This window comes from Eucalyptus grandis, chromosome 4, assembly GCF_016545825.1.
Source record: "Eucalyptus grandis isolate ANBG69807.140 chromosome 4, ASM1654582v1, whole genome shotgun sequence".
Classification (NCBI taxonomy): Eukaryota; Viridiplantae; Streptophyta; class Magnoliopsida; order Myrtales; family Myrtaceae; genus Eucalyptus; species Eucalyptus grandis.
Genome location: NC_052615.1, coordinates 31,648,332 through 31,665,517, shown reverse-complemented (window position 1 = coordinate 31,665,517; position 17,186 = coordinate 31,648,332). Strand labels below are relative to the sequence as shown.

At 40.6% G+C, this 17,186-nt stretch overlaps 2 protein-coding genes across 2 annotated transcripts; both read left to right on the top strand.

Annotated features, from left to right (window-relative positions):
- Positions 1-10,430: 10,430 nt before the first annotated feature.
- Positions 10,431-12,215, top strand: LOC104441850 (uncharacterized protein At4g22758). The gene is made up of 3 exons (XM_010055095.3): positions 10,431-10,967; positions 11,319-11,529; positions 11,662-12,215. Exons 1-3 carry the CDS (start codon positions 10,602-10,604, stop codon positions 11,907-11,909), a joined length of 825 nt encoding a protein of 274 aa, XP_010053397.2. The 5' UTR covers positions 10,431-10,601; the 3' UTR covers positions 11,910-12,215.
- Positions 12,216-12,915: 700 nt separating this feature from the next.
- Positions 12,916-15,540, top strand: LOC104441849 (protein cornichon homolog 4). Its single transcript, XM_010055094.3, has 4 exons — positions 12,916-13,213; positions 14,186-14,367; positions 14,953-15,075; positions 15,177-15,540. Exons 1-4 carry the CDS (start codon positions 13,142-13,144, stop codon positions 15,208-15,210), a joined length of 411 nt encoding a protein of 136 aa, XP_010053396.1. The 5' UTR covers positions 12,916-13,141; the 3' UTR covers positions 15,211-15,540.
- The last annotated feature ends 1,646 nt before the right edge of the window (positions 15,541-17,186 follow it).

The following is a 17,186-nucleotide window of genomic DNA, read 5'->3' as shown; positions in this document are numbered from 1 at the left end:
CTTTTGATATAATCTCCAATCCAAATTTCTGTTGACTAAGGTAAATTCCTTGGTCGGATCGAGCAATCTCAATCTCAAGAAAATATTTTTAGTGCTCCCAGGTCTTTTATATAAAATGTGGTATGCAAATATTTCTTAAGGCTCTCTATGGTAGTTTTATCATTTCCCATGATGAGGAAGTCATCAACATATATTATTAAGTAAATATATGACATACCTTTAGTCCATGTAAACAAGGCGTAATCATATTTGGACTGCTTGAAGTCTGTAGTTGTGAGAGCATTAGCAAACTTGGCGTACCATTGCCTGGAAGCTTGTTTCAATCCATAAAAGGATTTGCGGAGATGACATACTCTATTCTCCATGTTGGATGTATCTGTAGGCACACTTTCCATAACATTCTCTAGGGGCAAATGGTTAGGTGAGGTTGAAGCTGGATGAATAACTTGTTCGGAGGTGCTGTGAGAACATATTCAGAGATGTATCTTCCTCATTCAAGAAACGATGGGAATTGGTTGGAACACTCAAATCCTCGTTAGAAGATATGTCTTCACGAAATGGAAAGACATTTTCGTGAAAAATAACATCCCTGCTAACAAAAAATTCTCCTATCAATGGATCAAGAACACAATATCCTTTCTGTAAGTTGGAATAGCCCATGAATATGCATCGCCTGGCACGAGGACTCATCTTGTCCCGAGGGCCTATTGTTGTAGTATAGCACAAGCATTCGAAAATCCTTAGATGATCCGATGCTAGCTTCTTTCCATAAAGTAATTCGAAGGGCAATTTGCCATTCAGTATCCGAGTGGGCATACGATTGATGAGATAGGCTGCAATAATAACACAATCTCCCCAATAATTCTCTGAAATAGATTCCTAAAACTTTAGTGCTCGTGCAACTTCCAAAAGATAACGATGTTTACACTCCACTACCCCCATTCTATTGTGGAGTATAATTGCAGGAGCTTTCATGTAGATGCCATGGGATAAAAAAAGGGAATTGCAGTCATGATTGAAAAATTCTTTCCCATTATCAGTGTGGATTCGCTGAATTGACTTCCCAAACTGATTTTTTGACAAAATAATAAACATCTTTAGATGAGAGGGAACTTGAGCCTTTGATTGCATCAGAAAAACCCATGTGGCACAAGAGTAATCATTCACAATTATGAGAAAATAACGTGAACCATCACGATGTGATGTGTGATAAGGTCCCCAAACATCTACATGAATTAATAAAAAGATATGACTAGAACAAGTCTTACCGGAAGAAACAGGAGTACGTGACTGTTTTGCGAGAGGGCATATATGACATTTATAGTAAGGAAAAAAAAGCACTATAACCCATTCTTGAATGTATAAGAAAATTATCATTGGCAGTCACATTACACAATGATATTTTATCAAGGGAATTGATGACAAAATGACTTGGAAAACAGGTCCAAAAAAATAATCCTTCGGAAAGATTACCTAAGCCCATCAGTTTGCCAGTCGAAAGGGTCTGAAAAAAACAGGTGTCAGAATCGAAAAATAATCAACAAGAATTTTCTTTGCAGACTTTGAAAGAATTGAAATTGTGGGACATAAAGGACATTTTGAAGGGTAACTTGAGGACTCAGTTTAACAGTGCCTATAAGGTGACATGAGTAATATTCCCATTTGGCAGTTGCACAGAAATAGGGATATCCAATTTCTTATGCATAGTAGAAAAAAATCCCTTATAACAAATAATATGATTACTTGCTCCTGAGTCGATTATCCAAGCCTTTCTCGAAATAGAATTTATCAGGCAATGATATTTACCTGAAAAACTTCCTCCTTTGTTTGTGGTGTCAACCTGTTGTAATGCCTACATCAACTGTTGATATTGCCCATAGGTAATGGGCCGATTACTATTTAAACCAGTAGGCCCAATGACTTGGTAAGTTGCATAATATTCTTTTTTTTTTCTTTTTCTCCTGGCTTGCCATGTAATTTCCAACAATTATTGATTGTATGATGCGAACGTTTGCAATATTTGCAATATAATTTACCTCTCCCTTTTGAATTTTGGCCAAAATTTTTTGAAGATGAGGAAAAAATCTGATCATCGAATGCTTTGGTCATGGAATTATATCCACCATTTGATTCAGCCGATAGATAAACCCCTGTAGATCGTCGGATCGGCGTGGATTATCTGGGCCGTTGATCCTGTCCCTTTTAAGGTATCATTCGTTGCTTCCGTGAAACCCTAGCCCCCCTCTCTCTCTCTCGGGCTAGGGTTTTCCTCCCAAATCTTGCCGCTCGCCACGGAATGTGAGAGTGATGTTATCACTTCCTCGCGCATGCTCCCGAGCCGCAAGCCGTTGGCTCTCTTCCTGAACAACTAATTGGAAAATCGGCCCAAGGGGAGGCACCGGATCCATCACTAGAATCTGCGAACGGAAGGTTAGGTATGTCTCATTCAGAATCAAAAGAAAACAAGTGGCATTTTCCCTCTCCTTTATAGATCTATATTGTTCGAGGATTTCTGCTGGTCCCTTGAGTTTTTCCTCCGTGGCTTTGAGCTCGTTCCAAAGCAACAATAGCTTGTTGTAACAAGCTATGATTGTCATATTTCCTTGTTTGAGTTCGTTGAGTTCCTGCTTGAGAGAAAATATTTTGGCTCGATCTAGTTCCCGTACATTTCTTTGATGTTGTCCCACATTCTCTTCAAGTCTTCCGTTGGTGGAAGATCGGTTGCGATGTCTAGAGAAACGCAGTTATCGATCCACGTTTGGATGAGGTGATTGCACTTTCTCCAATGTCAGGCCAATTGTTCGTCCGAAGGGATGCATACAATCTTGTCGAGGAAATCATCTTTGTCCTTCGTCACGAGGGCTCGCTGAAAATCCTATGACCATCTGGAATAGTTTTCCGGCCCGATCAGCTGTAGGCTGATTAGTCGTAGTTTTGGGCCATCGGCGATTGACACATACAGAGGATCACCGAGCTCCAGTCGGCCGGTGACGGCCACTGTCGCGACCAAAATTTTCGGGGTTTGAACCACCTAGAGTTTTGGCTAATGGATTGTTAAGCCTAGACTTAACGCGGGCTCTCCCAAGCCCATACCAATTCGTGACTTAAGCTTTAAATTCTTAACATGCAAATGATTTTCAATTAGGAGTCGCCACTAATTTATTTTTTGTGGGTCGATTAGAAACCCAAGTAAAGTAACGGGAGATTCACTTTACTCCTACGAACCAGAGATTTGGGTATGGGGACTTGATTACGCTAGATTTTTCTAACGTTCTTTCGGTACCATTTCTTTTATTTTGAAAAAAAGGTTTTGTAAGCAGCTTGAATTGATTTTGAACTATTTCCCTAACATGTGAGATTATCATGCGGATGCGCAAACCATCAATTTAACACCAAAGTAAAGCAGTAAATAAATTGCAGGACTTATCTCATAGCAACGAAAGCGTCCGCAATGTTAAATTAAAATCCACATTAACAACCTAACAAGCAATTACTCAATTTTTGCTTTCTCTTTTTCAACAAGAATATAGTCCATATGCAATGCAATGCTTCTACTCTAATATGAAATAATACGACATGGCAATATGTCCTAAACTATATGAATGAGTAAAAAAACTAATGATTTCTTAATGAACACGCAACAATTAGATATGCAATCTAAATTAACCAAAATGACCTAATTCTAATGACATGCAATGCAATGCAATGACGTACAAAATTATTTCAACTAAAATGACATGCAACATGCAATTTAATATGCGAGCTATATGTCACGCGACATTTATTAAATGATATAATCTAATGACGGGTAATTTCTAATGAACCTAACAACATTCACTAAATGACATGCATTTCATTAACCTAATTCTAATTTTTCTTCTTTTTTTCTTTTATGAAATTCGAAATTAAAACTACCAAATAATTAAACGTGCAATTCAAATTTAAAACTAACATCCTAAATGAATGCATTTTTTATTTTTTATTTTTTAACAAATTCGAAATAAATCCCTATTCTAAATATGCAAGATAACAAGAGATATTCTAAAACCAACCTAATCCTAATTCAAATATTTTTTGGATTTTTCCTTTTACGAAAATAAAATTGATTCAAACGCCATGACATCAAACCAAGCAGGATAAGATTGATATTCAAAAATTGGCAAACCATATCTCGCGCATGAGATCGGGTTAACCAATTTTAAATTAAATTGCGAATCGAATCCCGGACATGAGATCGGATTGACGATTATACAAGAGATTGTGAGTCGGATTTTGGGCGCGAAAATCGAACTGTCAATCACAAATTTAAGAGGCAATTTCATGTCGTGAATTCTCATCCTTACACTAAGGAATAATTCTACTAAAAAAACAAAATAATAAATAAATAAATAAATAGAAAGAAAAACTACCTACTTTGCTTTCCTTTTTTTTTTCCTAGGGCTTGGCACGGCTAAGGACGGTACGATGGTGACTCGGAACTAGGGGCTCGTCGCAATAGTTGAACGTCGGTCAAAGAGCAGTTTGGCACAGAGACAAGAACCTGCGATGATATCGACCTTGCTGATCTGGGCGTGACTGGAGCATATGGCAAGGTGTCACCGCAAGGCTTGCTGGAGATTCTGATTTTACTGTGAGAACTAAGCAGACCAAGCCAAAAATCTCCGCTTTGCTTCCTCTCTTTGGGTATCAAGCTCCTTTGTGCATGTCCTTTGTTGACCTGCAGACCTGCAGAGAAAGAAGACAAGAACTCTCTCCATGTTTTCTTTTACCGAAAAATTGTGTGCCCTTCTCTTGCCCTGGATTTTTCCTTCAAACAAAACAGGCAATATTAGACAATATATGTGAGAAAATTTGTGCTCGTCAATATTGCTCCATGCGGTGGTGTTTGCTTACGATGACTCAGGGCCAAGAAACTCCGGGATTCGCTTGGGACGTTGAATCGTAATAGTGGGCAAAGTGGCAACGCGTGGCAGCAAAACCCAAACATGAACAAGGGCGTGCTTGCGTGCAAGGCATGAATTTTGTTGGATGCCTAAAGTTTCAAGAGATGGGGTTGGTTCAGGAAGACTCCTAGACTCCAAACTGACGTGGTGCTTTTGACCAAGTTCACGTGTTCTTCCTTGCCAAGAATTCTTCAATTTGTAGCCGTAAAAATGTGAATTTCGTGGCTTCCGGCATGGTGATCGACAGGTGAGACTAGGGCAGCAGCATCATCTAGGTCGAGGACAGCGATGCTCGACACAGCAAGGACTAAGAAGCGCTGGGGATCACTAGAAACCTGCAAATAATGAACAAAGGACTGGACGGCAACGTGATCGGACTGAGGCTTGTCTTTTAGCTATTCGTGTGTGGTTCCCGCAATGTTTTTGACGCTGGGCTGAATTTGGAACGATGAAAGACGACGAACGGCGGCCAGATCCGAGGTCGCAGCCACCTCCAATGACCAACGCAGATTATTTTCCTTCCAGCCAATTCCTCTTTTTTCGAAGCACCCTCACGTCGCTGGCTTTTCTTCTGCTGATCCCCTAAAAAGTGACAACCCCTCTTGTGCGGCCGTATATTCAATATGTGGCCCTCTAAACCCTAAACCCTACGTATGTTTACTTATTTATAGGGCATGGACTAGGTTTTTAAATTTTCCAAATCCATACCCATGAAGAATTCTTTTCGAAACGCAATATTTGTTTTTTCCAAACATAATATTTGCTTTTGAATTGAAATCTCACAAAAATAAATCCGTAAAATATCTCCGAGGATACGGGCTTGGACTGATTTGTTTTTTTCGTGGGCTTGGCCCGACTTATCAACTTAAAGTTTTTGAACCATCAATTCGAATCAATCCATCACCGGCCCAATGTAAATGCAAATAAAAAATAAATGCACCTAAAAAACTATATGCTATGCAATTAACTATTTTTTTAGGGGTAAAATTAACCCATAATTTTTTAATACGATAAATGACTAAATAAGTCGCCAAAATTTAGGTGTCAACAGCCACAATCGAAAAAGCAAAAAATTGGGTGATAGATTCAAGTAGGGATTTGTCCATATACCCGATTCGCTGGACTCGGTTCCACGACTCGCATTAAAAATTCCCGAGTAGGGATTTGACTCCAAACCTAGTTTGCCCGACCCACTAATCTATTCTGGTCTAGCAATTGGGCTTGCCCCACTCGTGGCTGGTGGGCTCCCGTCAGGTTGGGCATTGCTCTGGTAGCCCGTAATCCCTAGATGGATTTGGGCCTGGCCCAACGTACCATGGATAGGGTACCCACTAGTAAGGATGGCTCAGAATGGGCTGCCCCAAATTTGACTTAGCCGGGAAAAGCTGCCATTGCACTCCTTAGGCCTGAGCTTACTGTTGTTGGGTCATGGGAATTGTCCCAGGGTGGCCTTGATTTTCTGAGGACTGTGGTGTGACGTCTCCTGTAGGTGAGTCGTTAGTGACAGAAGGCACATTCTCTGGGTGAGTCATGGTAAAGGTTTTTGTCTGCTTCTTCTTCCTTCAGTGGAATTGATTCCTACGCAAGAAAGGTTAATCTGTTTTGTAGATCAGAGTTTTTGGAAGGCAATCAGTGCGGAAGCTGGATCAAGAGCCTATTGCTTTGATACCATGAAAGAAAGCGAAGAAAGCGAAGCAAGAAGCAAAGAAGTTTAGGGAGAATTTTTTTGTATTTCTTCAATTGTATTCAATGTACAGATCTCGGTAATTATAATGCAAGATGTACATAAAAAGAAAATGCAATGAAATATTCTACAAATCAATCTAATATCCCAATCTAATCCCTAATTGATTTAGTACACGATTATAATCAAATCAAATTCTCGGCATATCTTACAGATACTCGAGCATATCTTCCAACACGGCATTATTAAGAGACCGGCCATAATGGTGTTTTGGTGAGTCTATCATTGGTAAAATTATATAATTTGATATCAACTATGACTTGCTTGTTTTCACGCCCAATAAAAATTTTAAGCAAGAGTCGCAATGCCAAAGAAAATCATGCATCCGAGGCTTATATATTTATTTATAAATAGTATAGGAATTAAGCCACATTGAATAAATTAAAAAAAAAAAAATTACTAATTGGCATAGCAAATTTTTATTATGTGTTCAAACGAGTGGCACCGTACATTGAACGATCAACAGCCAATTGAAAATCCTCACATCACCTATTCCGTCTATTTAGTGAAAAATAATAAGTTAGAAAATATTTTCCTAATCGTAGGTCTCATTTGTTTTGTGAAAAATATAGCATTTTTGAGAATGTTTTCTAAAAAGCTATTTTTCAGGAAAATAACCATATTCTTAGATATTCAGCTAAAACTTAAAAATGAGTTAGAAAATATTTTTGCTATTTAGTTAGGAAAATATTTTCCTCCATGCACCAATTTCTATAATTTTTTTATTATATTTTATAAATCGATATTTTTTATTTTTATTTTTTTTTTTTCTTTCTTTCTCTTTTTCTTCTTCATTGGCCCATTGCCGGCCATGGTAGCAATTGGTGAGGGTAGAGCTCGCCAAATTCCTATGGGATCGAATTTTTTGAGCAAGTGGCGAGACTCTAACTTGCTTGTGGTTGATCGTTGGTCGTCGGCGATGAGCCTTGCCCAAGCGACTGGATCTAGTAGTGCTTGAGCTTACTAGTGTTGGGCGGGCTCGACCTCACCTAATCAAGTGAGGCTTGACTTCACCATAGGTCAGTGAGACTCGAGCTTGCTTGTGGCCGATCGTCAACCATAATCCTCACTTAGGTGGTTGGATCTAGCAAGGCTCAAGCTCGCTAGTGTCGAATGAGCTTGACCTTGCTTGATCAAGTGAAGCTCGACTTTGCCTGAATTTGGCAAACTCAAGCCTTACCGGCCCGTGGCCGGTCGTCGGACTATGAAAAAGAAAAAAAAATTAAAATTGATTTTTTAGAAAACTTTAAAAAGGAAAAGGAAAATGTATTTGATAAAAAAAAAAAAAGGTAAAAAAAAGGTTTGGCAAATGTTTTCTTCTTTCTCAAAAGTGGAAAATATTTTCCCATATTTTATGAAAAATTTTCCTTTCATGGAAAATGTTTTCCCCAACTAAGTTATTTTTCATAAAACAAATATTGAAAAATCCAGAAAACTTTTTCTTGGAAATTATTTTTTGTGAAACGAATGGAGCCTTGATTACTTTTATTTCTTAAAAAAAGATTAACCGAACATATTAGCATTGTCAACGAGGATGTTTATGCGCGGGTTGTTATCCACAATGGAAATATTCTTAATTGACTCGTTTTTGTGAGCGATAACAATAATCGAAACTAGGAAAAAGTTTCAAATTATTAAATTTTACGAAATCAACGGAGCAAGTAAAACGAGTTTAATTAGATTTCTTAGCACATATATCATTTATGATGGGGACTCCGGAGGGGTGCTATGGACACTCGAGGTTGGGCCGGACATAGTATTTGAGGCCCATCACTCCACGCCGAGGACCATCCTACAAAATCACTTGTTGGGCTTGGGCCTACATCTCGTACGCGGGCCCCCAAGATCGAACATGATTATTGCGCGATCATCTGTGGTCGATCTTGATGACGTAAGTGCTGAAACGCCATTCGTGTGCTCAAAGGTTTAAAAAACGGTTAACGTCACGAAAAGCCTTAAATTAATCTAATCATGATAATTTTATATAAAAATAATTTTTTTGATCACAAAAAAATCTCAAACTAGTACACTTATAATAAATTTACTTTATATTAGTTTTTATTAAATTTTACTATTAAATTGATGAATTAGATGACACGTGATAGTTAATGAGTGTACTAAACCCACTGTTTCAGTTTATAATTTTTCATGACATTAATCCAATTTAATATAAACTAATTGAGGGTAAATTTGTCACAAATATATCACTTTTAAAGCTTTTTGCAATCACAAAATTAATTTGAAGTAAATTTGTCACAAATGTACCAACTTACTATTTTTTATAGTTAAAAAGTCAGTTTGAGTAAATTCCTTTACAATTGTACTAATTTAAGATTTTTCGTTATATTAACCCTTTTAAAAACTCATAAGAAAAAAACAGTTTATAGAACACGACATGCTATGCACTCTAGTCTCGACACTGTCCTTTTATGTATATTTTTATCCAACTCTCGTTGCATCGCCTTCGACCATAGATCTGATGTGATTCTATATCTTGCATCTCACATGTGAGACGAGACATGTATATTAAATAAGCACGTACCACGTATTGCCTCATGAAATCACAAAGAAAGTAAGGTTATTTCCTAAAATTTTATTAAATTTTTAGGGAAAAAATGATGGGTCAAACGGCAAAAATCTTCTAATGGGATACAAAGAATTTCGGAACCTTCCAATTTCTCTATAGCGTTGTTGCTATATATATATATATATATAAATAGTAAAGCGAGAGCAATATGCACTATGGTCACTTTAAATTCATGGAGTCCTGTGCAGATGCACCTAATCCCTTGAATCGGCCTCTTAATTAGTTTTTCCAAGTCCACGTCGGATGACGTGATTAAGCCCAAAAAATAAGATATTCTATTCCCATCTCTGGCCGACTTTCTAAAGTAATATTAATAAGAAGGACAAGTTTTTTTGATAATTGATAAATATGTGTGGCTGTGGCTGGAGAAGGAAAAAAAAAGAAAATATGTCGGTAAGTAAACTGCGATGCTCCACGTCACGCCGCACGTTTTTTATTTATTTTGGGACATAAGAGTCACGCCGCGCATTAAGGAAGTGAAATTCCAATTGTTTGCGCTATGTGTATATATATATATATATATATATATATTTATTTATATATTTATTTATTTATTTATTTATATATAATTTGATGTTGCTTTACGCAGGAGAGGGGATGCTGGCTGCGGGTGGGTTCCGGATGGAAGCTTTGCGAACTCAATAGCTTTTTTTTTTCCCTCGGAATTTGATAAGTTAAATCGCGTGATTATTGAACCTAATTTCCTAAATAACCTCAAAATTCAAGTTCATTCTGCTTCTAACATTTTTAGTTTTAAAAATCACCACTTTTTCCTCTAATTCGAAATTTACCCAGCCTGCCTAAAAAAATCGCCACTAATTTTTTAAAAATTATCAACTATGATAGAATACTATGATTTTATACAAAAGTGAGGGTATAGATGAATACTCAGAGTCAAACAACAAACCTTTAACCAATCTTTATAGTAAAAATTAGTGGTGATTTGTTGACCCGAGGCAGATTTGAGACCATAGCAAGGGTTTCTAAACTCAAAAAAAAAAAAAAAAAGTTAAGGGATGGAAAGGAATATATTCAAGATTTTTTTTTAGAGAATAAAGCAGTGAAATTCTTTTCTTGTGGGATAAAAACTCGGTTCTTGAAATTAAAAAAAACTCGTTGACTACTTAGGCAGGGAGAACAGTAGATAGGCAACTTCCAAAAGCAATAAGGCAAACGACAGAGAGACTTGCTTTGCTTTCACAAGCAAGCTCCACGCCAACGACCTTTCTCTTTTCCTCCCTCCCTTCCTTCCTTCCCTCCTCCTCCTTCTATTCCGTCTCCACATCTTTCGACGCATTCCATTAGGCAAAATCTCGTCTCCGACCTCATGTCGCAGAGGATTCCGAGGCACCCGCGGCGAGCCCCATTGTCCGGTGCCCGGAAACCCGATTCTCACCGCCTGCCGTCCTCGTCGCCTTCCCCTCGGAGGACCCCACCGCCTCGCCGATCATCGGTCAACAGGCAACCGAAGCCGGCTGCCCAGAGCCTCCTGAAGAGATCGTCTTCGGAGCCAAGCCTGGGGAGATTCGCCCAGGCGGAGGATGGCGTCGGTAGGAGGATCATCAGGAGGTCAAACCGCGGAGGGAGCGTGTCCAGGCGCGAGACGTGCACGGACGTCTATGCAGCGGCCTTGGCGCCGTCGCTGTCGTCTTCTTCTCTAGCGGGCATGGCATCTCCTCCGCCGAGCTACGAGGTAGGTACTTGTGCCTTTTGAGGTCTTCTATGTTTCTTTATTTTTTTACCATTATAAATTTCGACCTTCGAGATCTTGAACACGGTAACATTCCATGCAATGGCAACAAAATGGGCAATTACCATTGTTCTCGAGCGTTCGATCGGACCTAGTCATGAGTTTGGCTGGTCCATACCGAGTAATGGGGCCAAAATTCATACTTAGGCGGTCCGTGCCAAGCAGGGGCCTATAGCTTTCAAAGCGGAATTGCCCACCTAATTGATAAGGCACTAATGCTAACAGTAGAAAACGACTGATTTTGATTCTGAGGACTGAATTGGATCGGACGATTCGTGTGGTGGGGAAGTGTAGGGACCGAAGGGAGACGCGAAGGTGGTGGTGAACGTGACGGTGGAAGGAAGCCCCGGGCCGATCCGGGCCATGGTGCGGCTGGGGTCCAGCGTCGAGGACACCATCCGGCTCGTCATGGACCGCTACGGCCAAGAAGGCCGGGCTCCCAGGCTGCTGCCCCATGACGCCCTGGCTTCTTTCGAGCTGCATCCGTCTCACTTCAGCCTCCACGGTATGCCGCCACCGAATTGCATTCGAGAAACTAGCCCTCGTCGAAAGAATTTACTTTAAGCTAAATAGTTCTTCGAAGCCGCGAAATTCGAAATCGTTTGCAATATGAAGTCGATCTGCTGCTTCTATACAGGTCTGGACAGATCAGAACTGATCGGAGACGTGGGCAGCAGAAGCTTCTACCTGCGGAGGAGCGGCAACGGTCGCGGGACGAGCGAAGCCTCCGCTTCTTCTTCGGTCCCAGAAGTTGCGTTGGCGAAGTCGGCCTCTCCGCCGATCCCACCTTCTCTGTTCCTAGCGCCGACCTTCGTCGCCCGAAGGATCGGGAAAATCATCCGGAGGACGCCTAAGCTTTGGAGGTTCTTCATTTGTTTTCAATGATGAAGAGCGTCATGGAGATACATTTATTGGAGCACAAGACAGCAATATTCATCTGTTTGCTTCATTTCGCCCTTCGCCTCTTTGAATTGCCCTGCATTCTGACCCCCACCACCCAAAAAAAAAAAAAAAAATCCCTGCATCAGCTTGTGTATACTGATCTTTAAATCCCATTTGATCAAATGTACATATCGTGGCAATTGGAAAGTATATTCCTCTTTCAATTAGATATTAGAAATTTATCATGTGATTCTTTACACTATTATCGAATACTTAACAAGTATATGAACGTTTAGTATTTTGAATCTACTATTTTCTTCTTTTTTCACTTTCTTTGAAATTTCCCGTGCATCTAATAAGGCACAAATCTAAAGATTACAAAACTATATACACATCATCTAACGATTTGTTCCGACCTAGGATAATAAGCTCATAACTTGATCTTACTTCACCATCTAGAAGCAAAAGAGGGAGGATGTTCAATGCCAATTGATATGGTACTGTTCAAAGAGTCGATAAGCTAATTCTTATAGATGTCTATTTCATAAAAAAATGGGATGAACTCCCATTGTATGATCCCCTTAGAATAGTTTGAGCCCTTCACTCTAAGGCTATGCCATCATAAGATGTTAGAATTGACGTAGACCATGCCCCAATCTACATACGTGAAGATGACAAGACTATATGCACATTACCTACCTTATCATATTAGATTAATAATCTCGAGAATTAAACGCAGCCTATGTTCATTAGGTTCTTCTATCTACATAAATCGAGAAATTTCATTATTTTTTTGTGTGCAAATGACAACATGCATCAATGATATATACTTAGAACACACTTTAAAAATCTTGTGATTTAGGTAGCTCAATGAAAGGAAAACTACTTCCTTTGCCTCTTCTTTCATGACCAACTCCATAGTACTTCAAACAAGATCAAAAGGCCCCAAGCCCACCTAACCCTAGGGCTTTAAAGTCCCGCCGCTCCTCTGTCTCTGCGCTGAAACTGTTGACTTTGACTTTGACATTCCACATCGGAGGCGTCGAAGAACAGGACGAGTGGCGCACTCCACACCCCGGCGCATCGACAGGCCTCTGCCGGGCTCGGATTGCTATCTTGCGCACTCGTCCTCGTTCTCTGGTTTTCTCTCGAGTCTCTCGCGCAGAGAGAGAGAGAGAGAGAGAGAGAGACGGAGCGATCGAGCTCGAGACGGGGAGCGGAAGACGGCGCGGGAAATGTGGGATCTCTACGCATGGCTCGGGGCCTTCTTCATCATCATAGCTCTGCTCATCGTCATCGTCTTCCAGGTCAAAGCCTTAAACCCTACCTTCCCTGCTTCCTTTTTGGGCCTTCTCCGTGCTAAAGTTTCGATTTTTGATCGAAAGTGTCTGGGAACTTTGCACCAGCTGTAATGAAGAGCGAAGAACATGTTTGGGGGCTATTGAATTTTCTCCTAATTACACCTTAACACGCTGTACAGTATCTGGAATATGTGTTTCCTCCTCCGGGGGGATCAAAAAGACTGAGAAATGTAAGGATATGATAAGGAATTAAGATGGGTTTAGCTCCTTGAAGCTGTGTTAGTGAATGGAGAGATGAATTAGGAGCTTTTAAGGAAGTAATGCTGAAATTCGATGGAAAAGCAGAAAGTTTTTGCTAGAGAAAGCACGAGAAAGTGCCCTTTTTTATTCCCAGAGAGAATTGCATTGGACATTGGTACCGTTAGTATATTCTTGCTGCATTGGTAGAATAGATTTGTAAGCTTTACAGAGTTGTGGGTTTGATTGTTCCGAGGTTTCTGTGCATCGTTGAGTTAGGACTGTATACTGAAATCTGATTAGTGTGAATTTGAGCATCCTGGGTTGGGTGCTGGCTTTTACAGTCATTACATTGCAGTAGTCCTTCAAATTGCATAAGGTGGAGAAGGTGACCTTAAGTCCATTGCTTCATGAAGCACTCTTGGCTTTGGAAATTTGGGGTTGTTATGCTTATGTGGCAGGAGGATTAGGTCAAGATAGCAGCTCTTAGCTATTCGATACACCTTAATTCCTCGAGACTAGTTATACACTTTGCTTGCTTACCCTGCGTGACAGTCCAGTACAAGATTGTGGAGTCGAGGTTACAAAACAGTTACTCTGCATAGAAACTTACTGTCCATATATTTAGTCTTGCTCATATCTTCTTCATGCCATCTGGATGCTACATGTGCAGCTACTCGGTGCGTGCTTGGCTGTGTTTTCATGTTCTAAAATTCATATCTTTTATTGGATTGCCTGCAGCTCATGTGCTTGGCAGATCTGGAGTTTGATTACATAAATCCTTACGACTCCTCATCGCGAATAAACAGCGTGGTGATGCCAGAGTTTATTGGACAAGGAGTGTTATGCTTCTTCTATCTTGTAACAGGGCATTGGTTTATGTCCCTATTATGCGTTCCGTATCTATACCACAATGTGCAATCGTAAGTTTTCTTCTACAGTCCACTCCACCATAGGCTTCCTAATTAGTTAGAATGCGTGCATGTCCTTTTTGTTTGATGAATGGATATATACATGGTCTTGCTTTCAAGACCAGTTTGAGAAATTTATTTAATTCTGTGATGGCTTCCAAGCGCTCTGGTATGATTAGGTTTGCATGCATAAACAAGACATAAATACCTTTGACGCTTGCAGAGAATTATGTTCCATCTGAGAGAGATGTTCTATGTTTAGTTATGCACACGACTGAGACTTCTGTTTGTTTAAAATGTCCTCTTTCGCAACTCAGAACATTAGGGAAGATTTCAAGGATATTTGTGAACATGTTACTGAGTTTCAGGTGCCAACTCTAGAGTTCTCTTGTGAAGCTATTAACTATCAGAACGGGGTTTAAGAAGTTGCGAAAAGCAACTTAGCTGCCAAAAGGATTATCAGGCTCGGAAATGTCACTCTCTTGTTCTGCATTATCAAGTCTACTGCCAATTAAATGTATCAAATGTTGTGAGATCTCTCGATGCTACAATATGATTCAAGCAATAGCTTCTCATCTTATTCCTTTCCACTTGTAGATACATGCGAAGGGAGCACCTTGTTGATGTGACAGAGATATACAACATGCTCAAGTGGGAAAAGAAACAGCGGCTTTTCAAACTGGCTTATCTGATTATATTGCTCTTTCTCTCCATATTTTGGTATCATCACCAGCTTCCACCTTTATCCTTACCAAAAGGAACTTACAGTTGCTTTACTTAATATAAGATTGAAATAATGGACTCGTTGTTTGTTCCCTCAGGATGATCATGGGCGCACTGAATGAACATGATTGATTGGGAAATCACTTGCTGTCTGAAGTTATTCGATTTCGAATGGGCTTGCGTCGGCAATCCTCATGCGTTACTGTTTTAACATCACTACAGGGAACTGCGGATGCTGGAACTTTTGGGGAGTTTGGACTCTGTAGGATTTTAGGGTGTTCTGTTAAAATATATGAAGTTAGATATCCAGGAAAGTTGCGGTAGTTCTTCCTCCTCCTTTTCAGGCTGTAGGACTGTACTGCTGACTTTTGTATCTTTGCCGCCCTATACACGGAATTCAGGTGCATACTTGGAATGAGAATGGATGCTCTAGAAAAATTTACTATTTGGCCAAGAGTTGAATCATTCGTCCCTGAAGTGGTCCATCAAAACATTTTGCTGTCCTTTTTTACTCTAGACAACCTACGACATTAGAGAAGGTGAAGCGAAGTACAATGTGTTGTTTGCGCAATTGTTAGGGGTCAGTTGATTTCGAATGATCATGTACCCATGCAGCCTTAGGATTTTACTCCCAAATCAACCTCACGCACACACGCTTGAACACAAGGGTCGTATGAATAAAGAGGCAAGTGTATATGCTAGTGAACAAGCTAAATATAATGAGGGGGAGGGTCTCTTATTTATACAAGTTCGGGTCTCATATTTTCTATTAATCCTCCCTCCGATCCAACGGTTGTGATGGAATGTATATCATCATTACAAGTCTATACATTAAGCCATTCAAAGGCTCTAGGCTTGGGAAAGCCTAGGGGCGTGTGTCAAAAGCAAGGGCAAGGCCGCCTGACATGGAGTAGGTGAACGGTCATGAGCTTTTGTCTGCATTACGCATGAGCTGCTCATGCGCTAATCATGGGTCATTCACGGATCGGTCGTGGGCTGCTCATGGGTAAGCCCTTGTGTGTGACATGGCCCCATCACAGACTGTCTTAGATCATGCTTCGTCCATGGGCCGTGTCAATTTTCCCCACCTAATTAGGCGACACCCTCGTCGCGTCTATGGCATGGAAGGTATTGATGTGTTTCTTGAATTGCCACAGAGTCTCGGATGGTTCCCAACTCGTTTTACTCTCAAGAAGGCCATTTCCATCGAACGAGGTATTCATTCTTTGGCGCATGCTACTTCTTTTGTATGATGCGGTCAACGTCCCAATCATAGGAGGTTTTCGCTCAAGGGGCACTCATTGTGATTCACCTTGATCTGAGTCTTTTTCGTTTGCATGGAAAGGTTTTAGCATGCTCATGTGGAACACGGGGTGTACCTTGAGTTTGGCTGGCTTGCATGCAACCTTCCCGATCCGTTATAACACTCAAAAGGGGCCTTCATAACGACAGACCAGTCCTTTGTGCACGTCACGGTACCGAAAGACCAAGTATAGCTTGGCCAATAACAAATCCCTGACTTAAAATTCTACATGCCGTCGCTTCTTGTTGGCCAATTTCTTTGTGCGCTTTGCAACCCTATGCAAGCATGCCCGCGCCAAGTCCGCATGTTCGTCCCATTTTTTGGCGAACTTGTACGCAGAGGGATTGCTTCCTCGATATCCCGAGGCAATCGCACTTGGTGTAAGCGGTTGTTGTCCGGTCACGATCTCGAACGAGCTTTGGTTCGTGAACTCGCTCCACTACAAGTTGAAGGATAACTGGGTCACGTTGATCAGCCGTGCCCAGTTCACTTGCGTGTTGCTCACGTAGTGCTAGAGGTAGATTTCTAAGAGCGCATTCACCCGCTCCGTTTGACCATCGGTTTGGGGATGCAAGCTCATGGAGAAGTTGAGGTTCATCCTCAGCAACTTGAAGAGCTCCATCCAGAACCGCCTGATGAACCGAGGATCGCGATCATCGTGGTATGCCCCAGTACTTGACGACGTGTTTGAGAAATAGCTTGGCTGCTTCCTTAGCTAGGCAATCCTTTGTGGCCCGCACAAATGTCATGTACTTGGAAAAATAATCTACCACGACTATGAGGGTCCGATACCATTCCGACTTTG